This window comes from Myxine glutinosa, chromosome 11, assembly GCF_964187855.1.
Source record: "Myxine glutinosa chromosome 11, kmMyxGlut1.1, whole genome shotgun sequence".
Taxonomy (NCBI): Eukaryota; Metazoa; Chordata; class Myxini; order Myxiniformes; family Myxinidae; genus Myxine; species Myxine glutinosa.
Genome location: NC_136271.1, coordinates 137,420,028 through 137,447,510, shown reverse-complemented (window position 1 = coordinate 137,447,510; position 27,483 = coordinate 137,420,028). Strand labels below are relative to the sequence as shown.

The 27,483-nt window shown below is 47.8% G+C and overlaps 1 protein-coding gene across 3 annotated transcripts; it reads left to right on the top strand.

Moving 5' to 3' along the window:
- The first annotated feature begins 351 nt into the window (after positions 1-351).
- LOC137436806 (death domain-containing protein CRADD) lies at positions 352-27,483 on the top strand. Of its 3 annotated transcripts, XM_078765904.1 has the most exons (5): positions 352-543; positions 2,809-3,186; positions 3,360-3,477; positions 23,269-23,494; positions 26,261-27,483. In XM_078765904.1, the coding sequence occupies exons 3-5, from the start codon at positions 3,370-3,372 to the stop codon at positions 26,557-26,559; spliced, it is 633 nt and encodes a 210-aa protein (XP_078622030.1). In that variant the 5' UTR covers positions 352-543; positions 2,809-3,186; positions 3,360-3,369; the 3' UTR covers positions 26,560-27,483. The 3 variants fall into 3 exon arrangements, with proteins under 3 accessions (XP_078622030.1, XP_067987022.2, XP_078622029.1); XM_078765903.1 differs by lacking the exon at positions 3,360-3,477 and having other exon boundaries at positions 387-543; XM_068130921.2 differs by lacking the exons at positions 2,809-3,186; positions 3,360-3,477 and having other exon boundaries at positions 381-543.

The following is a 27,483-nucleotide window of genomic DNA, read 5'->3' as shown; positions in this document are numbered from 1 at the left end:
ACGAAGGAATCTCTTGGCTTGCTTGACTTTTGACTTCTGAGGCATATTGCGAGGAGGTTTTAAGATACTTGTGAATTAAATTTCCAGATCTCCTTCCTCTTCGGAAATCGGAGTCAACTGAAAATGATATCGAGTGTCCAACAAGACCCCCACCTTAATTAACCATGGATCCTGCGAGGACTACAGCCTACAGGTAACACGACTATAATTTTCTTTATAGGCGGTGTATATCCTAAGCGTTTCACTCGTCTGATAGCATACATTTTAAAATGCTTCCAAATGAATGCATCGGTGTTCGGCTGTTTTGTGATGGATATAACATCTTTCTTCAGACACAAGTTTATCCTCAACAAAGTACCAATGATTATGTTACTTCCTCCACGCCTGATGAATGACGGCGAAAATCGAGTATCTTTCTCTCATGAGATTTTAAAATAAATTTGACAATTATTGTTTTCCGTCATGGAGTCAAGACAACGGCGGGTATTGCGGCGCCTTCGTGAAGAGATTTCGTCCCAATTGAGCTGCGATCTAGTTTTCCACGTAAGGGTCGACACTTCGAGGAAATTTAATGTGCAGCGGTCACTGAACGGGAAACCCCCGAATTTAATTGTCGTTTCACATCTTGTGCTTCAGCTACGGCATACACGGCCTCGACCTGAAAAGCGTTGTTCATTTCCATTACAAAATGATACTTCAAATTAAAAGTACCTGTACTATTAATTAAGCTGCGTTATTATATACGGTACAAGTTTATTTATCATTTCTCTTGATTGGTTAATTGCCTTCTTTAGGAAATGTAGGTAGGATGCTTTTTTTTTTAAACCTTTACTATGACGCTTTATTAAGCAGCTGGTGATAACTGATAATGCAATAGGCAGTGTGTGTGTATATATATATTGTTACGGTTTTGCGCGATCCCCGTTCCCTTACCAAGGGGAGATTAAGCCCCTTGTTCTCCTGGGGTCTTCAAACCGTGAGACTGAGTCGCCACTTCCAGTCAGACGTGGAAAAGGGTTTCGGGACAATTTTCGCACGCACCTAAGTACCCACGCCGCCGCGGAAGCGGGGATCAAGTCTCGCACGAACCACGCGTAATTTGAGTACACCCGAGCGGATTGCGTACCACGTGGTCCGTGCAGTTACCTTGCTATTGGAACCCGATCAGAGCGATATAATTCGTACCATGCTTACTGCTTAGTCAATGATGGAAAACACAAGACGGTTGAATCAAAGAAATAACAGGTTTAATTATTATTCACATTGATTGGTAGAAGAAGCAGAGACACAGGGCAGTCTTAAAGAGTCTTACTTATCTACCCAGACAATGGGCCCATTCACACTCACAGGGGGATGAAGGAAGAAATGTTCATGTGCTGAACGTGCCGGCTTTGGTCGTCCAGGAACAACTCACCCGGCGTGGCCCTCTCGCGGTCACCACACGTATCCCGACGAACGCAGGCAGGCAGGCGGGAGGAATCCTCGCAGCACGTGTCTTGGCAAAGGCAGGCAGGCGGGAAGATATACGCGCATCTCCGTAGCCCGGCACGGCTGTCTTTCACAGCGCGATTAATACAACTGCGCCCTTTCACTCTCGTAACTCAATGGAGGATCTGACTCAAGCTCAACCGAGAACTCAACTTGTAACTCATGCGCGTTTCACCCGAGCTCATAACTTGCAACTCGTCTGCCTCCCTTCTCATAACTTGTCACAGCGCGTCTCTCCTCATAACTTGGCACAGCACGTCTCTCCTCATAACTCAACGAGCGCCTCTCCCCTCAACTGAGGTGGGGGCTCCGGGCACAGGATTATATTGGCCCCGCCCTAGCCCGCATCGAATGTTCCAAACCACGCCTTTTGCCGCAGTGGTAAGCCACTCCCCTCGAGCCCTGATTGGCGGCTCGTGCTTACCGGTCACTCCCACTCTTCCTGTCCCGCCTTCCTTTGGCCTTGATCGACTTGTTCAGGCCGGCCTCGTGGGATTTCGCGCCAAATCCACAAACAATCAAGGCATCATAAGCATTGGAAGGAGACATAATTCTCATTATTCTACTCAACGCAAACTAAACATAGGAAAGGTCTACGCTTACATTTACTATGAAATAACTGAACTTAAATGAGGCTACATGTCCTGTAACTAAACTAGGAGGGGAAATTAACCTTTATTATCAAAACACAAAACCGCAACACTACACCCCTCCCTCGTCAGACTCGTTCCCGAGTCGGAACCAACAAATGAAACGACCGGTTAGAGAATGACATGCAAAATTAACTTTTACCTTTACATGTGACATATAGGTGTGGTTCCCCCTAACATTTACTCTGACCCGTGTATGCGACAGTTTTAAAACTGTCGCATACACGGACTAGATATGTCCCTCCTATTGCGTTGAGTAGCTACATATCAGATTCACGCCCAAACTAACCGAATTCCGGAATTTTTCAAACTAAACACATAGTGGTGGGCAGTGGGCAGCATTTTTATATTTACAAGCACAAAAACTTAACCTTATTTACAATTCTATGACCCAGGACCTGTCCTTTTTGGAAGAGAAGATTGGAGGGGAGAGAAAGCACAGCAAAAACACAACACACTCAAAATCATAACACTTGCTGCTTGCTTCTTGCATCTTGCTTCTTGCTTCTTGCATCTTCTGTGTGCATATATCAAACCGGCTAGCCCCCGGACCGGCATACAGGCCATTTTTGATCTTCAGGGCTACCTAAACTTACACATCTTCTCATCCCTAGCACACCATAATAATAAAAATGCACAAAAAAATGCTTTTATTTCATTTCTTTGCCAGGCAGGGCCAACCTCATGTGGTGCGACTGCTTGGCATTGACGCCACTCAAATAAGTGGTCCGAAGATGCAAGGTGCTTTTGCAGCAAGATGCTGCACCGCAGAGGTGCAAGGCCACAAAGCTTGTGGTCCCCAAGTGTAAGGTGCAGCAAAGGGTTTGTGGCAGCAAAGTGCTGCACATGTGCAGCAAAGTTACAGCAAAAGGATACGGCAGCAAAGTGCTGCGCAGTTTGGCTGCACAGATGTAGCAAGGTGCAGCAGGGATGCTGCACAGGTCGATGGTGCTGCACAGTTCCACCTCCAAAATGGTCCTGGGGTGGGGGAAGAGACAAGGCACAACAAGCAAAGCAGAAAGGACACAACGGCACACAGAAACACAAGGTAATGCAGCGCGAGGGGCGTGGAAGAGTGAGCGGAGCAGGCTCGTCCCTAACCGTCCGTACCCCCCACTGTCGGCTTACACTACCCTAGCCCCCCTTGTATTTACAATCCGTCTCTACGTCTTGTCTCCCATATCCCCCTCTATTCCAAATTCATCTCCCAATCCCTCCCAGGAAGGAAGGAATGGAACAAACACAATGTTTCCTTACGTCGGGATGCGTCTCACAACTCAAATCAGCTTACAGAGCCCTGGTGTGGAGCTTCGTCCTCCTCGGTGACTGGCTGTGGATGGTGCGAAGGGATTTCTCATCCTAACTACTCTAATGCGTTACTCATTAAACTACCCGGGGTCGTACCCTGCCAATCGGCCTCTTTAAACTATGTGGTTCTAAGAACCCGAATTCCCATTGCCCACCTGGTACCCTCCAAAATTTGGGTCTCACTCCCACAAATTTTCATACTGTGCCCTTGCACAATTTCGGGGCTGGGTCATGTGGCTCTACCAGCAGGTCTACCGACCTGTGCACCTCCGCCACTGAAGTCGCCACCCGAGCTTACCTGCTCCTGCGACTACCTAAACTGGGGAAGGCCCCTCCTGGCTCTTTACCCCCTGATGCCCACCTTGGCATTGGGCAACCCGGGTCCTCTCCTGGGATCCTCGGGCCCCACTCAACAACTCACAACTACCCTAACTGGGGAAGGCCCTTCCTGGCGCTTACCCCCTCTGTGCCCACCTTTGCATCGGGCAACCCGGGTCCTCTCCTGGCATCCTCGGGCCCCACTCATAACTACCCTAACCGGCTCCCAGAGCCCACCTGCGGCCTCACCTGGCCGACAAACTACCAGTGGCGGAGTGCCCCAATAACCATACGCACTAATTAAGCCACACGCCCAGCCATTCCACATACTCATGCACCCAACAAAACACTTCGTTTCCACTGCCTGCACCACAGGTGTCAATATCCATACAAATTTTGCCTATGCCCTCTACCTGGCTTTACACTACTCCCCCCCCCCCCCACCCCCGGGCTTTCGCGAATGGGTTCCACTCTTCCCCCATTCAATCCTTCGCACCATGCATTCCACACCTTTTATTCCCACACCAAGCATTCCACACTACTTATTCTCACACACCATTTATTTTGCACACCACTTTTCTCGCACACCTTTTGTGCTCACACACCTTTCGTCTTGCACACCATGCAAGTCAATTCACACTACTACTTCCACACACCCAAATATCTGACACACCTCTTGTGCTCACACACCTCTTTCCTCGCACACCTCAACACAATTCCATTTGTTTCAACAACACAATTCCTCACACACACAGCATCATCTATCTACCTGGTTTTCCCCTAAAACTCGTGCTTCCCCGTCGTCCCTTTAAACTATGCACTCCCTTTCTCTTTATCATCCTAAGCTACCTACGTCCCCTCTACAGTACAAATGTCACTACTTAAATCTTGTCCCTGCAGTCTGCTAATTCCCTATCATTATCCTAGCCCTCCCTCGGCTAGCTTCGGTGCCCCATGGAGGTAACCATTGCTGGCACCTCCATGTGCCTAACACTGCCACCCCCCTAAACTAATGCTCATGGGCTCTGTCCGTGTGAGGAATGGTCAGACTACCATTCCTCCACGTAGGGTACACTACTTCCATCAGTCCGCTATACTTGAGCCTCACCAAGTGGATGTACATTGTCACCGCTCGACCTCGGAGGGCCGAGCGATCCATTCGGGTGGTTGGTCGCCTGTATGGGGTGTCCGTCCGGCATTTTCGATCCAGGGGAGGAGGTATGGATGGGCCGAGGTGCAGGGCTCCATCCCTGCACGGGGCCTTGCGGTCCCACGCACGATGACCCAACCGCCCGCGGTCGGAGCACCGCACCCGCCAAGGTGCGCGGCTCAAATCTCCTACCTCCCCTTGAACCTCGCCGATTGCCTTTGCTGCCACGGCACGGCACCAACCATACAGTGCGGGGGCCGGCACGAATCGTGCACGTCGGTCCTTGTGAAACCGCCGCGGCACCGATCCCAACCAGTCCCTGCTGCACACAACTCACCCGGGCCTCGCGTACGCTACCCGTCCCACTACGCGCTACCCCCCCCGGTCTGTATCGATACATGAGCCGCGTCCTCACCACTCGCGATGCACTCCGCACTCGCACACCCAGGCGTCCCCGTGCCTTCCACACTCTCCGCTATCGCACACCCAGGCGCACACGCGCCTCTCACCCATCCCGTTACTGCACTCTCCTGTGCACACCCTTCTCTTACACACTCAGGTGCACACCACCCAGGCGCACTCACACCTTTCACGCACCCCATCACACACTTTTCTATTACACACTCGTCTCCTGAACACTCCGGCGCACACTCTTTTTCCCCACTCTCGGGTGTGCAATCCTGCACACACTCTGTAACACACTCTTCCGTTACACACTCCGTAACACCCTCGGGTGTGCACTCTCCTGTTACGCACCCAATCACCGCACACCCTGGTGCACACTTTTCTTGCTCATGCTTCGGCGCACACTCTCTCTCGTACCGCGCACCAGTCGCCCTCGTACACCGCACAATGGACCTTCCGCGAACGCCCGGGTCTCGTCTCTCTCCCAAGCGCGCCAAAAACCCGTTCGCGCCAAACACATTCGCGCCATTTTTTCCACTCACCTCGGGGTCCTCCTTCCCCGGCTTTTCCGCCAGCACCTGTAAACCTTTATTGGGGTTAGCAAGCACGGCATCACGGTGTGAATACAGATTTTGTACTGGTTCCATTTCTACCTCCCGTGATTTATTCTGTTTCTACCGTCTCTTCAACCCCAATTATTTCTTTAAATCCAATTATCTCTTTTTCTACCTCGACAATCGTCGGCGCCCATGAGATTTCTTTGTCCAATTCGGCAACCGTCGGCTCTTCTACACCCCGCGTCGCGATTTCATTATCCCCGGTCAACTTGGCTGTCCTTTGCTCAAGCTCGCTCCCCACGCGTTCCTCACCCTGCTTCACCTCGTCGCGCGCCACCGCGACCTTCCCGCTCGACCCGCGCCTAATGTCCTCCCTCATCTCTTTCATGTCACATAGCCATTCTTCCATTTTATTCTCTCGGCGTCCATTCTTGCCATTATTTGGTCCATAAAAAATCGCATGTACCCTTGTATCGCGGGCTCGGCTTCCGCCGCCACGTGCGAGGCGCCGCTATTTCCTTTGCCAACTGCTGCACCCTTTTCAGCTTCCACTACCAACTGTCCCTGCCGGTCCTGGGTCATCAGTTTCTCTTTTTCTACCCCACCGGCATTCGACCGCCTTGGCCAGCCATGGTACGAATATAATTTGGCTTTTAAAAACTAAATTTTGTTCGCTCGTAATTTCGAGTGCGTGAAGCGCACTCCAGGTCCAATCCCACTCCCGGACACCAAATGTTACAGTTTTGCGCGACCCCCGTTCCCTTACCAAGGGGAGATTAAGCCCCTTGTTCTCCTGGGGTCTTCGCAACCGCGAGAGTCGCCACTTCCGGTCAGATGCGAGACAGGGTTTCGGGACAATTTTCGCACGTACCTAAGTACCCACGCCGCCGTGGAAGCGGGGATCAAGTCTCGCACGAACCACGCATAATTTGAGTACACCCGAGCGGATTGCGTACCACGTGGTTCGTGCAGTTATCTTGCCATTGGAACCCGATCAGAGCGATATCATTCGTACCATGCTTAGTCAATGATGGAAAACACGAGACGGTCGAATCAAAGAAATAACAGGTTTAATTATTATTTACAATGATTGGTAGAAGAAGCCGATACACAGGGCAGTCCGAAACAGTCTTACTTATCTACCCAGACAATGGGCCCATTCACACTCACAGGGGGATGAAGGAAGAAATGTTCATGCGCTGAACGCACCAGCTTTGGTCGTCCAGGAACAGCTCACCCGGCGTGGCCCTCTGGCGGTCACCGCACGTATCCCGACGCAGGCAGGCAGGCGGGAGGAATCCTCGCAGCGTGTGTCTTGGCAAAGGCAGGCAGGCGGGAAGATATACGCGCGTCTCCGTAGCCCGGCACGGCTGTCTTTCACAGCGCGATTAATACAACTGTGCGCTTTCACTCTCGTAACTCAATGGAGGATCTGGCTCAAGCTCAACCGAGAACTCAACTTGTAACTCATGCGCGTTTCACCCGAGCTCATAACTTGTAACTTGTCTGCCTCCCTTCTCATAACTTGTCACAGCGCGTCTCGCCTCATAACTCAACGAGCAACTCTCCCCTCATAACTGAGGTGGGGGCTCCGGGCACAGGGTTATATTGGCCCCGCCCTAGCCCGCATCGAATGTTCCAAACCACACCTTTTGCCGCAGTGGTAAGCCACTCCCCTCGAGCCCTGATTGGCGGCTCGTGCTTACCGGTCACTCCCACTCTTCCTGTCCCGCCTTCCTTTGGCCTTGATCGACTTGTTCAGGCCGGCCTCGTGGGATTTCACGCCAAATCCACAAACGATCAAGGCATCATAAGCATTGGAAGGAGACCTAATTCTCATTATTCTACTCAACACAAACTAAACATAGGAAAGGTCTACGCTTACATTTACTTTGAAATAACTGAACTTAAACGAGGCTACATGTTGTAGTGTAACTAAACTAGGAGGGGAAATTAACCTTTATTGTCAAAACACAAAACCGCAAAACTATATGAATATATGCAAAACTATACACCAGCCGAATGCACCCAGCGTTGCCCGGGTTGTTTTTGAATGAATTTACAACTATAATTCAGCTTTTACTCGCGGCCGTAGAAGATTGACTACAAGAATTCAGCTCAGCTTTTAATTGCGAAATGGGCCCAGCCCGGCAGAGGGTGGCCTCAACCGGCCTCACCACCTAGCCTATAACCTTCCCGGGGCCTGTCCCAACATTTTTTGTTTCAGAGGTTTCCTCCTATCTTTCACCGTTTAGGAGATTAGCGCGTGCAGACAAACAAACAAAGGAGAACTTTCTTTTATATTACTAGGGCATGCCCGTACTATATATATATCTAAAATTATATCCCCCCCCTCTATTTACATGAAATGGTTTGGTCCGGTGGCAATCCCCCCCCTCTATTTACATGAAATGGTTTGGTCCATTCGCAAAGCCAAAGCGAACGGCTTGCGAGTACGGTGACAATCCCCCCCCCCCCCCCCCTCTATTTACATGAAATGGTTTGGTCCAAAGCGAACGGCTTGCGGAGTTTGGTAAAGAAATCGCCATAGCTCGGTAACTACTTCTCCGATTAATATGAAACCTTGAAAAGGCACATCCTCGGGTCCCCAGCAATATACCTGGCAAGTTTAAAGTATATCGGACCCGTGGTTGTCGAGAAACAGCGGTCACAGACAAACATACATACACACAGAGATTACTGGAATTATAGATAGATACATATAGAAGATAGAACATGGAACATATATATATATATATATATATATATATATATATATATATATATATATATATATATATATATATATATATATATATATATATATATATATATATATATATATATATATATATATATATATATATATATATATATATATACATATATATATATAGATATATTGTTACAGACGCGGTTGTGGATGTTGGTTTACCGAGCGGTTTGGTATGACCGCATCTGCACAGTTTACCCGATTATACTCGAACGTTGGCCGAGTCGCGCTACGCTAAATCAATTGAGGAAAGGACACAACGGCTGGGTTAAAATGACACGACACCAGGGGTACAGTTCTCAAGACCTCCGGAGGAGGTTATAATATTTCGGAACGTTAGATTACAAGGACGAGAGAGACAGCATAGGAAGGTAGGCACTTAATCACGGTCTTATAGTAACCCTGACAGACCACAGATAAACAGGACAAAACTGACTCACACAGGGATTGATGGCAAGGAAGGGCAGGTAGTCGGTGGACAGCACAAGGTGCACCTTGTGCTCAGGGACAGGATAGCGCGGCCCAAAAGATGCAGGGAGGTTTCTCAGCGCTCGGAGGTGGCGTCTGGTTCTCTTCACTTCAAGCTCGGGGCGCATCTGACGTCACGTCCGGTAAGTGGCTGCGTATATCCGGCGGGGAGTGACACGCCCTCGGCTCGTTAGCTCCGCCCCAGATGGAATCGGCCCGCCGCTTCTTATTGGGTGCTGGGGGTTACCGGGCTCCGCCCTTGACGAGGGGCCGACAGTCAGCCCCTTCGTGGTAACCCCGCCGGAGCACATGGGCAATGGCGGCTAACCAAGCCGGAGTGAGGACGCACACTCCCCGCGCGCTGTTGTTGTAGTTGTTGTTGTTGTTGTTGTTGTTGTTGTGGTTTCATGAGGAAGATGGGAGGAGGTATGGGGAGGTCCTAAACTCACTACTGGTGCCATACAATCACATTCTGGTGCAACGAAGAGTCAGAATTAATGGAAACGAGTCCTTAACTGACATAGACTAAGAATAACTAGCAAGATGTCCGAAAGTTGTCTACGTGAGATGCGGTGGACCTGGGCACGACATTTAATGGGGGAAAAAGGGGAAGGTCGGTTCTACAGAGTGTTGTTTACAGACAATGGGACTAGGGAATGGGGGATTGGGGATAGTTGGGGAGTATTGGGGAAATAGGGGAATATTTACAAGCGGATATGGAGGCCAAATCCCATATCCGCAACATTGCACCCTTCTCTACCCTCGGGGCGTCCCGACCCGATAAATTTTTACCTATTTTAGTGTGGCACTCAGATGTAGTTCCCTCTACTATTAACTCTACCCTGAGTGCGACAGTTTTACAGATATTCACAAATGAGTAAATATGTCCCCCTGCGACGTTGCACCCTTCTCCTCACAGAAACACACCCACAGGATAACCGAATCGCGGAAAGAATTCTCAACTAAACATACAGCCGGTAGGGAGCATTATTTACAAGACTACGCTGATATTTACACTACGATCCAGGACCTGTTTTTGGAGGAACACATGCAGATGTTATGCATAGAGAGAGCACGCATGCCAGCATCGATACACCAACCCACGAGTGCTCTGTGGCCTTACGGCCTTTAATAATGTGCAGAGCACCCCTTCCAAGCACCAAAAGCACCACCCCATCACACAGTCAGCACCATCCGGTGCACCAATAAAGTGTTTATAGTCACCGGTGGTGTCGCAGCCGGCCGATGTTCTGCCGCTGGTCTTGCCTTCGTGTGGTGCACTTGGCCTTCTTGCTTCTTTCGAAATAAAGAAAGGCACCAACCGCGTCCATTTCTTTATTGTGGCCGTCAGGGGGCCAACTATTAGTGGTTCACCTGTTTGGCATAGGTGCCACGTTGACCCAGAGGTCTATCAATGGGTGGTGCTTGCCCGCAAAAGAACTGCGGTCCATGGTGGGCGGCCACAAACATTGCGGTCCATATGGTGTATCGATCCCGGCAGCAAGCAGCGAAAGTGCAGGCCCACAACTGCGGAGCCAGCACCTCTCTCTCCTCTCTCTCTGCCCCAAAACCAGATCCTCGGAGGTGGGAGACAAAATAAGAAAACAAGTGAGTAAGGTGGTAAGGGCGCAAAAGTGCACGCAATACAAGGTGATGCACACTGGGGGCACATGGGAACCAGGTGAGACAGGTACGTTCCTACCGTACGCCCCCCCCTCCCCCCACCAGGTAACCTACATGGCCCCTCCCTTACCCCTTACTGTATCCACAAAACACAACACTACCCATAAACATCTACTTTACAAATCAACAAACGTCCCTACTGTCTTCCCCGTTCCTCCCATAAACCAAATTCGTCTTCTCTCCCTCCTAACCAATCAAATTTGCCATTTCCAACTCTCATCACAATTTGCCATCTCCAACTCAACATCAAAATTTGCCATCACCAATTCATCATCAGTCCCTCCTAAGGAGGGAGAGATGGAATCACCCCAATGTCTCATCCACGTCGTGATGCGTCTCACAAATCCAACAGCAATTCTTATTTCCTGCAACACAGAACAAAGAAAACACAGGTGTGGAGTCATCATCACCACAGGTAAGTGGCTGCGTATGGTGCGACAGGTTCATCAATCCTAACTATTTCCTAAATGACTTTAACAACTTTACATTACCCGGGGTCTTTCTCCTGCCAAACCATTGGCCCTCTTACACTATGGGTTCTAAAAACCAATTCCCATTGACCAAACTGTGGTGCTTTTCAATTTGGGGTCTCACTCCCCCGATTCATCTCCCGGTGCCCTCGCACAATTTCTGGGCCGCGACGTGTAACTCTCCCAGCAGGTCTACCCACCTGCACACCTCCACCACTGCAGTTGCCTCCGAGCTTACCTGCTCCTTACCCTAACCTAACTACCTGGGGAAGGCCCTCTGGCGCTCTCCCCACTCGGTGCCCTCTCTGGCACTGGGCTACCCGGGTCCGTCCTCCGGATCCTCGGGCCCCATCCACAACTACCGGCTCCCAGAGCCCACCTGCGGCCTCACCTGGCCGACATCCTCACAGTGGTGGAGTGCCCAACCAACTACACACACTAACAGGCTACACGCCCAGCCATTTCCACAACACTAATGCACCCATCCACAATACCATTCTGCAACCGCACCACAAATGCCAATATCCAACCACAATTTACCTATACCCTCTACCTAACACTGACACTACCCGCCCCGGGTACTCGTGAAAGGGGTCCACTCTTCCCCCATCCACACCTTCGCACCATGCACACCACTCCGTACCACTTACTCCAACTCTCTCCACACACCTGTACTTGCACACCTGTGCTCTCACTCTTGGTGCCGCCTGCACCCTTCTCTCCCCAAGCGCATTCGCGCTGATCCACAACACTCACTACTCACACACCTGTTCAGTTGCACACCTGTGCAATCACACCTGTTCAATCACACAGCATCATCTCATCTAACTACTCCCCTCTGAAACTTGCGCTTCCCAGTCGCCCCTTTAAACTATTGCGCTCCCTCGTCATTATCATCCATACTAATCTACCTGCGTCCCCACTACAGGTATCAGTCACTAACTAATCTTAACGTCACCTAATGTCATCTTCGCTAGATCCCTGCAATATAACCTAACCCACCCGGGCTAGTTTTCACTGCCATACACCCCATAAACTATTGCGCATTTGCCCCACCATGGGAAGGGTGGCAGGGATGCCACCCTTACCCACTGGGCCCATCGCTCACTACCAATTTTGCACATCAAATTTCAACAAATCAAAAATTTGCCAATCACTACCCATCATCTGCCAATCATTACTGCCACTCCTTTACCAATCATCAAATTTTGTTTTTCTCTAATTTTGGGGCCAAAACACTATCCTCATCACACAGTCTACTCACTAATGCCTCTCGGTGCGCCAATTCCTGTCCAAAGCCCGGCTTCGTAAAGCCAAGCCATGAATGCGGGTTGTTCTGCGCCAGCGGCTGGATGCGTCCGGCACTCGGTGCAGGGAAGGAGGTTTACCCGGGCCGAGATCCCACGCACCTTCTCGGCACGGAGCCATCCCATGGCTCGATCTCGACCTGCCGGAATGCCTCAACAAAAAGTGGTCGCCATGACGACCCTTCCTATCCAGCTGCCCGCTCCACCTAGTGGAGCCTGGACGCGGCCGTTCCACGCGAGGCCCAGCACGCACCGAGGACCCGATTCGGCTAAAAGTCGCTCTAACCTCTAACCCGGTTACCTTCGATGCCTCACCTGCATGCTTACACCCCACAGCCCGTTCCTTGCTCACACATCCAGCCGTTTCCATGTTCCTCGTACCTTTCCTTTCACACCCAGGTACCCTCATTCCGCTCAACGACTTGGTCACACACCTGACCACCGAACACCTTGGCACACATTCGTCGCTCGCACACCTCACCAACACACCTCTTCGCGCCCCCTCCGCGGTCACCTCCTCTGTGACAATCACAGGTGTGCTCTCACTCGCACACCCAACCACATGCCTCACTACCAATTCCAGCGTGCATTCCCACTCACGCTCTACCATTCCAGGTGTGCTTCCTTTCTCACCTGTCACAACCAACTCACGCTCCGTGTCACTCTTACTACTCTCACCTCCACTCTTGACAGCGCACTCACCCTTACTCTCGACAGCGCACTCTTTCCTCATGCACCCGTCCGTTACACACCTCTCTCGCGCACACTCTTGCGCACACTCTCCCGTCACACCCTCTGTAACACTCACCACAGGCGTGCATTCTTCCTTGCCTTTGACAGCGCACTCTTTCCCCATGCACCTGTCCGTCACACACCTCTCTCGCGCACACTCCTGCGCACACTCTCCCATCACACCCTCTGTAACACTCACCACACCGCGCTTCCACGTGCTCCCTCGCACACGCGCTACGACCGACTCACTCTCGCCAGCACACTCACTCCTTGGCACGCACTTTTTCCTCACACACCCCAGAGTCGGACTTTCTCACACACCTCCTCTTTCGCACACCAGACCTGTCGCACACTTCACCAACGGCCTCTCGCGAACACCCGGGTCCATCTCGACCCCCAAGCTTCTTAAATCCCCTGGCGCATCATACGCACGACCATATTGGTCACCACTTACACCGGGTCCTCTTCCTCTTCGCTTCTCCTCCATCACCTGCGAATCCCTCATCCGGTTAATGAGCACATCATCACGATCCAAACACAGACTTTGGACCAATTCTTTTATTTCCTCTTTTATCTCTTTCTTATCCTCTCTCCGTCGCTTCTTAATTTCGCTCACCCCTTCTTCCACTTCTTCTAATTTCTGCTTCACCTCTTTTATGTCCCGGTACGTCTCCTCAAGCTCATCCTCTAAGGCTACCTTGACCGTTTCCATGTGCGTCCTCACCTGCCGGTCCTTCGTCTCCATTACCTCTGTCACCTCGTCCAACCTCGTTGTCAGTCCCTCACGTACCATCTGACATTCCCTCTTCGTCGCTATCAAGTCATCTTTTAGTTCTTTCTGTGTCGCCTTTAACCCTCCTAATACCGCAGTGTTCCTTTGAACCTGCTCCGTTAGTCCTTTTTGTCCCTCCGTCAGCTGTTCCACCTCCTGCGTCAGGTCCTCTATGCCCCCTTGTAACTTTACAGTCCCCTTTCTCACCTCCTTCTCCATGTGCTCCTTACAGTGCCTCACCTCCTCGCGCACTCCTCCGACCTCCTCACTCACACCTCTTCTGATCTCTTCTCCCATCACTTGCATCTCCTGCCCAGATGCCACCCTCATCTGCTCCATTTCCTCCCTGTGAGCATCCAGTTTGGTTTCTACCCCCATTCTGACCCCCTCTATCTGCTGCCCCATTTGTTTAACTTCCCTTTCCGCTTGGTCCCTCATGTCCCTCAATTTGCCTTCCATACTGTTTTCTAACCCCTCTAACCCCTTTTGCATCCCTTCCATTTGATTCTCTTGAGCGGCCATTCTGTTTTCCACCCCTATTAACCCATTTTTCACCTCTTTTATCCCGTTGTCTAACCCCTCAAATTTGTCGTCTAACTTCCCAAATTTCTTGTCTAATCCCTTAAAATTATTGTCTAACCCCTCACCGGTACCCCTCGCTTCGTCCCTCATTACCCCCATTTGGTTTCCCATTACCCCCAATTGGTTTCCCATTACCCCCAATTGCTCACTCCGAGCCCTCGCTTCGTCCCTCATTGCCCCCATTTGGCCCTCCAATCGCTCACCCAATCACTCACTATCAGCCCTCATTTGCTCACTATTCTGGGCCATAAGGGCCTTCATTTGTATTAAAAACAAGTTCAAATCCACCGGTGGCGCTACTACGGCCGCGGGCGTGGACGCCGTGGCCATGTGCGAGGCGCCATTTCGCGCGCCCGCCACCTCGTGCGTGACGACGCTATTTTGCGAATCTGCTACCCTCACTGCTTCGCTCTCCTCTTGTCCCCCATTTTGGTCCTGGATCGACCCTGCCTCACTCCCTACTACCGGAACCCAGCCGTCTTGGTCTGCCATAGCGCGACTTTCAAAATTCGGGTTTTTATTGTTTTTTGTAAAACACAATCAAATTTCGCTGTTATAATTTCGAGCGCGTGAAACGCGCTCCGGATCGAATCCCACTTCCCGACACCAATATGTTACCCTAATGGTACAATTGGTGTTCCAAAATTTGGGCCTAACTGAATTTAGTCCCAGGTCCGAATCCCACTCCTGACACCAATTGTTACAGACGCGGTTGTGGATGTTGGTTTACCGAGCGGTTTGGTATGACCGCGTCTGCACAGTTTACCCGATTATACTCGAACGTTGGCCGAGTCGCGCTACGCTAAATCAATTGAGGAAAGGACACAACGGCTGGGTTAAAATGACACGACACCAGGGGTACAGTTCTCAAGACCTCCGGAGGAGGTTATAATATTTCGGAACGTTAGATTACAAGGACGAGAGAGACAGCATAGGAAGGTAGGCACTTAATCACGGTCTTATAGTAACCCTGACAGACCACAGATAAACAGGACAAAACTGACTCACACAGGGATTGATGGCAAGGAAGGGCAGGTAGTCGGTGGACAGCACAAGGTGCACCTTGTGCTCAGGGACAGGATAGCGCGGCCCAAAAGATGCAGGGAGGTTTCTCAGCGCTCGGAGGTGGCGTCTGGTTCTCTTCACTTCAAGCTCGGGGCGCATCTGACGTCACGTCCGGTAAGTGGCTGCGTATATCCGGCGGGGAGTGACACGCCCTCGGCTCGTTAGCTCCGCCCCAGATGGAATCGGCCCGCCGCTTCTTATTGGGTGCTGGGGGTTACCGGGCTCCGCCCTTGACGAGGGGCCGACAGTCAGCCCCTTCGTGGTAACCCCGCCGGAGCACATGGGCAATGGCGGCTAACCAAGCCGGAGTGAGGACGCACACTCCCCGCGCGCTGTTGTTGTAGTTGTTGTTGTTGTTGTTGTTGTTGTTGTTGTTGTGGTTTCATGAGGAAGATGGGAGGAGGTATGGGGAGGTCCTAAACTCACTACTGGTGCCATACAATCACATTCTGTTGCAACGAAGAGTCAGAATTAATGGAAACGAGTCCTTAACTGACATAGACTAAGAATAACTAGCAAGATGTCCGAAAGTTGTCTACGTGAGATGCGGTGGACCTGGGCACGACATTTAATGGGGGAAAAAGGGGAAGGTCGGTTCTACAGAGTGTTGTTTACAGACAATGGGACTAGGGAATGGGGGATTGGGGATAGTTGGGGAGTATTGGGGAAATAGGGGAATATTTACAAGCGGATATGGAGGCCAAATCCCATATCCGCAACAATATATATATATATATATATATATATATATATATATATATATACACACACACACACTACATGACCAAAAGTATGCGGACATGCCTTCTAATTAGGGGATTCGGCTGTTTCAGCCACACCCGTTGCTCACAGGTATATATAATCAAGCACACAGCCATGCAATCTCCATAGACAAACATTAGCAGTAGAATGGGCTGTACTGAAGAGCTCAGTGACTTTCAACGTGGCACCGTCATGGGATGCCATCTTTCCAACAAGTCAGTTCTTCAAATTTCTGCCCTGCTGGAGCTGCCCAGGTCAACTGTAAGTGCTGTTATTGTGAAGTGGAAATGTCTAGGAGCAACAACAGCTCAGCCGCGAAGTGGTAGGCCACTTCAAGCTCACAGAACATGAAGTGCTGAAGCACGTAAAAATCGTCTGTCCTCGGTTGCAACACTCACTACCGAGTTCCAAACTGCCTCTGAAAGCAACGTCAGCACAACAACTGTTCGTCGGGAGCTTAATGAAATGGGTTTCCATGGCCGAGCAGCCGCACACAAGACTAAGATCACCATGCGCAATGCCAAGTGTCGGCTGGAGTGGTGTAATGCTCGCCGCCATTGAACTCTGGAACAGTGGAAACGTGTTCTCTTGAGTGATGAAACATGCTGCACCATCTGGCAGTCCGATGGACGAATCTGGGTTTGGCGGAGGCCAGGAGAACGCTACCTGCCCGAATGCATAGTCCCAACTGTAAAGTTTGGTGGAGGAGGAATGATGGTCTGGGGCTGTTTTTCATGGTTCGGGCTAGGCCCCTTAGTTCCAGTGAAGGGAAATCTTAACGCTACAGCATACAATGACATTCAAGACGATTGTGTGCTTCCAACTTTGTGGCAACAGTTTGAAGAAGGCCCTTTCCTGTTTCAGCATGACAATGCCCTCGTGCACAAAGCGAGGTCCATACAGAAATGGTTTGTCGAGATCAGTGTGGAAGAACTTGATTGGCCTGCACAGAGCCCTTACCTCAACCCCAGCAAACACCTTTGAGATGAATTGGAATGCCGATTGCGAGCCAGGCCTAATCACCCAGCATCAGTGCCTGACCTCACTCATGCTCTTGTGACTGAATGGAAGCAAATCCCCGCAGCAATGTTCCGACATCTAGTGGAAAGCTTTCCCAGAAGAGTGGAGGCTGTTATAGCAGCATAGGGGGGGACCAACTCCATATTAATGCCCATGATTTTGGAATGATGTTTGATGTTCTGGTGTCCACATACTTTTAGTCATGTAGTGTATATATACTGTATATATATATATATATTTATAAATATATATATACCTGCCCGAATGGGATGGAATGGGAATTTATAAATATATATATATATATATACACATATATACAGGGTGTTTCAAAAAGAGTGATACAACTTCAAACGTTTATTTACAAAGAATCAGAAACCTCAGGAATGTGAACCAAACATTTCTTGAAAGCTTATGACATGGTATTTTCTATCACTGATTGCTATTGCAGTAAGTCATTGCAAGAGTTAGTGAAAAAACAAAATCCTTGTAATTGACGTTGTCGATGTGTGCCCCTCCGCGGTTCAGACAGGCATTGATCCTGACTCCATAGTTCTGACAACTTTCCTGTAGGTCTCATGTGGCACTGCCTGGAGGTAGTCTGACACCTCCTGCTTCCGATCATCCAGTGTGGCAGGGCGATTGACGTAGACAGAGCCCTTGGCAGCCCCCCAGAACCAGTAGTCCAGAGGGTTCAAGTCTGGACTATGGGGTGCCCAGTCATGAGCGGTACCCAGGGCAATGAGGCGGTTTCTGAAGAGCTGCTGCAGGAAAGTGGTGGTGTCACCAGCTGTATGTGGGGGGTGCACCATCCTGCATAAACCAGGTCATGCTGAGCTGGTTTCGGGGTGACCTGTATGCTAGATCATTGTGGAACTTCTGGAGCACGGCCCGGTAGCGCTCACCGTTGATAGTCACTGTCCTGCTGTCATTCTCAAACCAGTAAAGCCCTAGCATTCCCCATCTGGCATTGACGGTGGAGAAGCATGGGACCTTAGGCCCTTTCAGGTGCCTCTCAGTGATCTCCTCAGGTAGTTCTGCCCCCAAAAAATGTTGTAGTGGTTGTTGATTTAGTCTCATACCACAGAGCCACCACTTTTGTCTTCTGGTCCACTGTCAATGGCATAGTTGAGCTATGGAGCTAGAAATCACAGGGAACAAATATCACGATAACACCACCAAACCCTGAAAAGGAAAACGCTATAGGTCAAAAAACAAAGACATGGCAGGAAGTCAAAGTTGTATCAATCTTTTTGAAACACCCTGTATATATATACAGGGTGATTGAAAAGTAACTCCCTATTTTAAAATATTTAGAAATTATTTATTTATTGTAATATTTTTCTCAAATTTTTAGTGTTTGTTCCTTAATGTATGAGAATTTAATCTGTGTTGGTTTTTTTTCAGATTATTTTTTGTTTGAAATTCGGAAGCCCTACAAACATGGCTGGACGTCTTACCCTGCAGGAGCGTGCCCAGCTAGCGGCACGTTACGAAGTTTGGAAATCCGTTGTTCAAGTGCAAAGATGGTGGAGGACCATTAAAGGAGCACATGCTCAAGTTGAGGCAAAGACGATGAAGAATTGTCATGCAAAACTCATGACTACAGGATCTGTATCTGATACTCGAAGAAGCGGTCGCCCTTCCAAGTCCAGTGACCCGGAGACAGTGCAAGCAGTTCAAGAAATGTTTACACATAGCCCAAGAAAGTCAATTCGACAAGCAGCAAGGGAAAGTGGGCTCTCCTTTCACACAGTACGAACTGTGCTCAAAAAGGAGCTTAAATGGCATGCTTGGAAGCCGCACTACTGTCAAGCACTCTCTGCTGAAGACTGCGACATTCGCATGGAGTTTGGGGAGGTGATGCTGGCTTGGTATGAAGATTGGTCTGATCTCTTTAAAAATATCCTCTGGTCTGATGAAGCGGTATTTCACATCGGTGGGTTTGTGAACCGTCACAACTGCTATTACTGGGCAGGAGAAGATCCTCGTGTTATTTCTGAAAAAACGCAATATCGGCCCAAGGTAACGGTGTGGTGTGGAATGACTTCGGAAAGGATTGTAGGTCCCTTCATTCTTCGCGATACCATGAATGCCAAAAGGTACCTCACCATGCTGCAAGACGAAATCTGGCCAATTATCAGTGCTTCGGAGAATGTTGAAGATTTGATTTTCATGCAAGATGGCGCTCCTCCACATTTTGCTATTGTTGTTCGTGAATGGCTGAATGCCCACTTCCCTGGGAGATGGATGGGTCGTCGTGGTCCGTATGAGTGGCCAGCCAGGAGCCCTGACTTAACACCATGTGACTTTTTTCTTTGGGGTTGGGTAAAAGAGAAAGTCGACTGTACCAAACCAACGACTTTGGAAGAACTTGAAGGGCGAATACGAGAAGTTATGTCTTCCATCCCACAAGAGTTCCTGGTGAAATCAGTTGACGCGGTTCCCGGGCGGCTTGGGAAGCTGGTGGCGAATTCTGGTGCCCATATCGAATTTTAAATAAAACTTCATGCAATACGCTTTCTTCTTATATCCATTTCTTGTAAAAATTATAGTTAAGAAATAAATTATAAGTATTTTAAAATAGGGAGTTACTTTTCAATCACCCTGTATATATACATCATGCATGAAATCTAAGCATGATATATATATATATATATATATACATCACAATACTTGTCAGGTACTCAAACAGATAATGTGGGAATGGCGAATGCTAAACCATTAACCAATAAATTCCACATTCCTGTGCCACCTTCATTCGAACGTCAGGCATTGACAGCTACCCAATCTGAATGTTTCTACATGCGGTCAACAATGGCGAATCCACGAATGTCACAGGTGGGAACCCTCACATAATTTCGTTATTCTGCTTTAACTCAATATCTCCACATTTTCACTACAAACAGCATCATTCCAATCACAAATTAATACTATAGCATTGATATAACAAAATACAACGTTAAATCACAATTGTATTGAAAGATTTATCAAACTAGCAAATCATCGTCATCTATTCACTTCCGGATCGGGAGCAGCTTGGTATCGATCAACTTTCAAAATCATAATTTTATTGTGGAATTTATGAAAGCTAAAAGGACAACGACTGGTTGTCCAGTCGAAAAGATCGACTGGACAACCCTCCCATCTACTTTCTCAACAATCCTCTCCAAGAAGTTCTGTCACTCAAGCTTTTGGGTCTCACTATCTGCCATGATCTTTCTTGGGAAAACCACATTTCCAAGCTGGCCTCCAAAGCCAGTCGCCGACTGGGCATCCTCCGTCGTGCGAAGTCCTTCCTCGGCACACCTGAGCTCCTCACCACTTACAAGGCTTTCATCCGCAGCTCAATGGAATACTGTTCTCCCCTATGGGCTGGTGCTCCTGCCTCACACCTGGCTCGGCTTCACGCTGTTGAATCCAAAGCTTTCAAAATCATTGGAATCTCCCGCGATGAAGCTATCTCTGAGGGCCTTTCACTCACTCACCGCAGGCAGGTAGGTGGTCTTTCTGTCTTCTACCGACTCCTCTCCGGCCTTGCTCCCCCAGCTCTCTCTGTGCTCTGTCCCCCAAATATTCCTACAGGTCGCACAAGATCTGCCAGCAACCCTCTGATGGTTAAACTGCCGAAATCTCGGCTCTCTGCTCACCTTCACTCTTTCATTCCTCTTTTCTCCCGCCTGTGGAACAAACTCCCACACTCCCTTCAATCCCTCTCCTCCCTCCAGGTCTTTAAAACAGCTGTTCACCACCATCTCTTATCTTCCCCCATCCATAACCTTGATCTTTTCTACCCCCACTAATTCACCCCAGATCCACCTTGTTTGAAATTCCAACTTATTTCCTGGAAATCCTGGCAGTGTCCATATGTTTATACCTCTCCCACCCCCCCCCCCCCCTTCACATGCCTCCCCCCCTTCACATGCCTCCCCCCCTTCACATGCCTCCCCCCCAAAGCCCTCTCCCTCCCACAGATCTCTCGATGTCTCCATGTCTCTCGGTCCCTGCTCTCAAATGTTGTGTTTGTGTCCTTCCCCCTCTCTCCCCATCTTGTCTACCGCTCCCGATGTTATTTGTTTTATGTGTCTGTTTGTCTTTCTGTGTGATTAATGTTCGCTCTTTCACGAGCCTCGATCTTGTATACAAAAAAAAAAAAAAAAAAAAAAAAAAAAAAAAAGCTCCTCACCTCCTTTAGGACACCTGCTTGGACCCCAAAACGTTCCACAGAAGGTTTGGCAAGGCTCGCCCAAAAGCTGAGGGAGTAGTTTTGAGATGGACACCTGTTTCATAATATTGATTGATGCAATAGCCGATATGCTTTTGTTCTTATTAATTTAAGATTTTTGCTTAACATGTTTTAAACTAATGCGAGGTCCTAATACACCCTCAGAAATCACACAACGCAAGGAAATCTGAAGAAGAACTCGGAGTATTTGAAATTTTGCTTCCAGTCAGGGACTATTTATTATGTGCTTAAATATGGCGGTTTTTTTTTAACCTCACTTGACCTGTTGTACGCATTGTGTACTGGTCTAAAAAGTGCTCACCGCTTCCTGCCTCCACCACAACCACCATCTCGTGAAGTACACATCGCTCCTGTCTTTCCAGCCACATGGCCATGACATCAGTGTTCTTTTACATGAATCACACAGACAGTAAACAATAGACAAACGTGTATTGTGCATGGGATTTCAGCTGGTGTTCCCTGCATCATCTATAAATTATAATCTATAACTATAAATGTCGATCTGTCTGTCTGTCTGTGTGTTACACTCCTACACCTCTGTATGGCCTCACTCCTTTGTCCCTCCATCCTACCCGAGGCCACCCAAGTTGCACACATTCTTACAGAATTCGACACCTGATTACTATCCCCAATTCTAAGCTGAACGCTCACCTCCATTCCTTCATCCTTCTATTCTCTCTTCTGTGGAACAGACTTCTTGTGCCTGTTGCCTGATGACCCTCACTCAAGTCTTTCAAGAGTGCTATGCAGAGACATGTCGTGCTTTCCCCCAACCCCTACCCTGATCTCTTCAGCTCTTGCTGACCTCTCCCATCCCTTTCCTTTCTGCTACTCGTGAACTCATCTAGGTGTGATGTTGTCTTCCTGTTCCCCTTTGATCCTGAATATTCTGCCCTCTGACAATTAGCTTTTGCCATGAGCCTAGCTTTCTGTCTACAAAAACATATTCATGATTACATCTACCATAATTTACCAAGTTATTAAAAGAAATGGATTTATCAAACATTTATTGAAGGAGTACCAGTTTTGGGACCACAGCGTAAGGTAACTGTTGTGGATTGTCCACAACAGCAGGCATAATCTGCTTTGTAAATCAACATCTTGTCCACTGCTTGAGTTGCAAACAGCTAAAAATGACTTTTGGAAGACAGTTTGGAGATGTAGTCAACTCAAGATAGGTTAGACAACCATTAATTCCAACGGTGGACAGCTTTGTGAACAGGGCTACGTTCCAGACAGCATCAAAGGCTTGGGAGATATGATCTATTCCGATTGCTCTGGCCTTGTTTGACCTTCAGGTCAGCTATCCATTGCTAAGAGAGCAGTGGGATCATGTCAATATCAGAACGGCCAGGATATCAATGGTTTGAATGTTTGCAGTATTGTGCCTTTCCTGACCGCAATTCACAATCTTTTTTCTTAATGTTACATTTTCTTTCCATGTCATAAGACCTTTCACAACGTTTAACAATATAGCCTGCATGAAATGATCGATAGTGTAATTATGTTTTGCAGCGTCTTTTCCAGGATGGTGTGTTAAGCGCAAGCATGTTAGAGAAGTTACTGGCAGAGCCCACAACATGTGCCCGTGCCAGGTGCTTGCTAGATCTGCTGCCCACACGAGGGCCCCTTGCTTTCTCAGCTTTCTGCCAAGTACTGCGCAATGACTACCCCTGGTTGGAGCAGCGCTTGCTGGAAGAGCTGCAGAAAGAACCGGCAGAAGAGCCGGACCCTTTAGCAGGTGCATTTCTACAACTAATTTGCTCAGCCATTAAATCTTCTTTTTAAAGTTGGGAAATCATATCATACTATACTAAACTAGAACGGGCACTCGGTAGAGCGCATACCTTCGCCGCAGCTACTTTTGTTGCCAAAATAAAAGACTACAAGATCTGTGTAGCAAAGCATTTTGGCATTAGTTTCATACAAATTGGACACAAATTGACCGCGCTATGGTAAAAAGACGATTTTGACCTTTTCATGACCTTGACCTTGACCTTTGACCCGATCGATTCCAAAATCTAATCAAATGGTTCCCGGATAATAACCTATCATCCCACCAAATTTCATGCGAATCGGTTGAATACTTTTTGAGTTATGCGAATAACATACACACACACACACACACAGACATACAAATAAATACACAGCGATCAAAACATAACCTTCCGCTTTTGCGAAGGTAATAAGGTAATTCTCTGGATGTGCATGTTTTCAAAATGTTTTGGCTGCATGTTTAACCTCATTTCAAGATCCGTGCTGCGCACCTCCCTTGCTGCCTTGCACCATGAGAAATCCCACCCAAACGCTAAGAGACACCCTCAGAGTATGTCGAGATGAAGGAAATTGGATCATGGCACCCCCCCCCCCCCCTCCCCCGAATAACCTACAAGTGGCTCATCTTCTCAAGAGGCCCTCATGAAATCTAAGCATGATAAGAGTATAACACTTGAGACCAACCTAGAGGTGATTCGAAGACTTGATAGTGGAGATGGCCCGACATTGGTTGGCCACATGTTTAAACTGAGCGAGTCAAGCGTATCGTCCATTCGTAGGAACATAGCCAAGATTAAAGAATTGACTATTGGTGAAAATAACATCCAGACTAAGAAATTTGTATTGAATTACAGTATATCACTGAATATTGATGATTTACTATTTGTGTTTGCTATGTCAGTTAGTGTATAGTCTTGGGTATTTGACTGGGTCTGGAATATATCTCTCCTTGTACTATTTTTTTTTTTTGTAAACAAGATCGCGGCTCATGTAAGAGCTAACATTAATGACAAAAAAAAAAAAAACCGACACATAAGACATAATAAAGGGAGCGGGAGACAAGATGGGGAGAGAGGGGGAAGCACACAAGTACAACATTTGAGAGCAGGGACATCGGCAGATCTGTGGGAGGGAGAGGGCTTGGGGGGAGGAGGCGTGGGAAGGGGGGTGGGAGTTGGGAGAGGTAAAAAACACATGGACAAAATGCTAAAAGTGGATCACTTTAAATGCCATTTTCTAGGAACGCATCCCTCCTTTAAAGCAAATAAGTCCTGTATATTGTTATGGATCTGGTCTTGGGGATAAAATAGTTATTTAATAATACGTGTTTGCACAAGTGTGGTGTAATTCCTGTAATCTGTCCTTTATTTCCTCTCCATAATAATGAATGAGCACTCCTCACTCTGGAAAAGTTCCATGTCTGATCCATTTTTACTATCACTTGGAGTGGCGCTTTCAAGATTGTTAACCATCAATGTCGTGCTCCTGGATGCAAATCGGACTCCCGGAAATACGAGAAGTATTTGTGGATGTGAGACGTCAAGTTCATACCATTTCCTGTTAATGCAATTATCAAGTGTCAGCAGTGGATAACACACACACACACACACACACACACACACACAAACACACACACACACACATACACGCTTCTTCTATAATTTTTATTTTGACCCCAGAACTAAATGAACAATATATTTATAACAACACTCACAGCAACCCCCAAACCTGATTAATAGTAAATATTGATATTTATTAATTTAACCTGTGCATCGACAAGCCCCAGATATGTCCTTCCCATCAATTGAAGGCCTTCATTCATTGTTGGGAAAGCAGAAGCAGCATGTACACTGTACAGTGTAGAGTGACCTGGTCTGAAACTGAATTGATGATCTGAGATGAGGTCATTGGAGAAAAGACTTAGTAAAGAAGCACCCAAACCAGATATGGTGTGTCCTTCAGGGAAAATTGCTTGAATGTTGAGAATGACAGCATCATCTTACCAATTGCAGATGTCCATTAAATAAATCACCAAGCCTGATATGTTCACACGGCGTAATCCTGCAAGGTTTGAAGTCCAGTCAATGGCAGCGATGGTCGAGGGTTTGGGTAGAATGCTCGTCTACAGTCCGGGCCTTACAACGGTCCACATCGTTGGGAGTTTGCAGTACGGGCTGAATATCTCAACCTTTTGGGCGAGTTGAGAAAGTTCGACAAATCGACAAATCAAATCTTTCGTTGTGCAGAAACACAACCCTTTCTTTCAAGTACTTTTCCAAGCCTTTTCGACTTTGTTTAGGTAAGAAGCTTTCTGAGCCATTGCATGGAAGAAACCTTATCTCGCACACACAATTCACCTTAACATGCCCGATTAAACATTTTTACTAAACGGTTCTGCAAATGCGCGCCACCAAGCATTCTATTTCAAAGTCCCATATTGAGGGAGAGGATGGGTGAGGTTACTTACTCTTACTTAAGAGGATGACTTACTCCACTGATCTCATGACTGACACAAAAAAGACACAGGGTAAATATTTTAATTATTTCTTTAAAATGATCTTGCATTAAAAAATTTAGCCCTGAATGTATTTTTAATACTGTATTTATAAAAAATATTTATACAAATAAATACTTATATAAATAATATAAAATTATTGGATTTATAAAAAGGTTAGTCCTGAATATATTGTAATATGGAACTTGACTTAGTCTACTTTTTCCATATCCATAGGAATTCCAGAAGAAGTCCTTGCAGCTGTGCCTTCGGAACGCTGCCTGGCTCGCCTGTCAGGCTTGCTTGGTCCAGAATGGGAGTCTCTTGCTCTTTATTTGGGTATGTCACAGACAGACATCTCTTGCTGCAAATATGACCACCCATGCAGCATACGCAATCAGAAGATCACCATGCTTATCAGGTGGCGTCGTCTTGGAGGATGTCATGCCACAGTCCAAGTGCTGTGCCGTGCCCTCAGAGGCATCGAAGCCTCATTTGATGCTTTGGACTGCTTACTGAGGCCTACAAATAACTGACATATTTATGCTATTGCAGAAGACAATAAAAACATTTTTGGATACAGTGTCAAGGCTTTTCGAGGAGCAGATCATCATATAACAGAACAAAAAGAACAGGAGAAAGAGGGCATGGGAGACACACAAACAGCACTCTTAAGGGACAAGATAGAAAGAGACTTGGAGAAGTAAGGAGCATGTGGAAGAATGAGAGCAAGGGGAGGATACAGGGATTAACATTATGGATACAGCCACAAATTATCTCATGGCCAAGATTGAAGGCCTTCATTCATTGTTGGGAAAGCAGAAGAAAAGTGACCTGGTCTGAAACTGAATTGATGATCTGAGTTGAGGTCATTGGAGAAAAGGAATGATTTTTTTTTTGTCCATCGCAATTGTAACTTCTGTCAACATTGCTGACGCTTGGAAATAAGCTAATAGATCTGCAGTTGAACGGATCAGTTTTTGCACCTTGTGATGCTGTGATGCTGGCTTACTTCCAAGCAGATGGAAGATGACCGAGGGCAAACGATGGAGTGAACATAGCAGAAAGAGGATGTGCAAGATTGAGAAAGCTATCGGTCTATAAAATCTCAAGAAAATATTTTGCTACTGACAATTATGACCTTGTTTGTGGTGAACACTTTGTGGGTGGAAGAAAAACACGACTCGAGTCCCAACAATATTTCCTCTAAAACCTAGGAAGTTACGTAGTAACCCCAAATAAACTATGATGCTATATAGTTGAGACACGTATACAACTGAATTTCATTGAAGGTTTCAATAAGGATTTCTAGTTGGAACTTTCTTAGAAAATGTCCGACTTTTTTATATGCAGGTCAGATTTTTCTAATAACGATTTTCAGTGTTATGCCAATGGAATGGATACATGTGTGTGTAACATGCGAAGAAACGCTTATGGTGAATAAAACAAATTATTTTGAA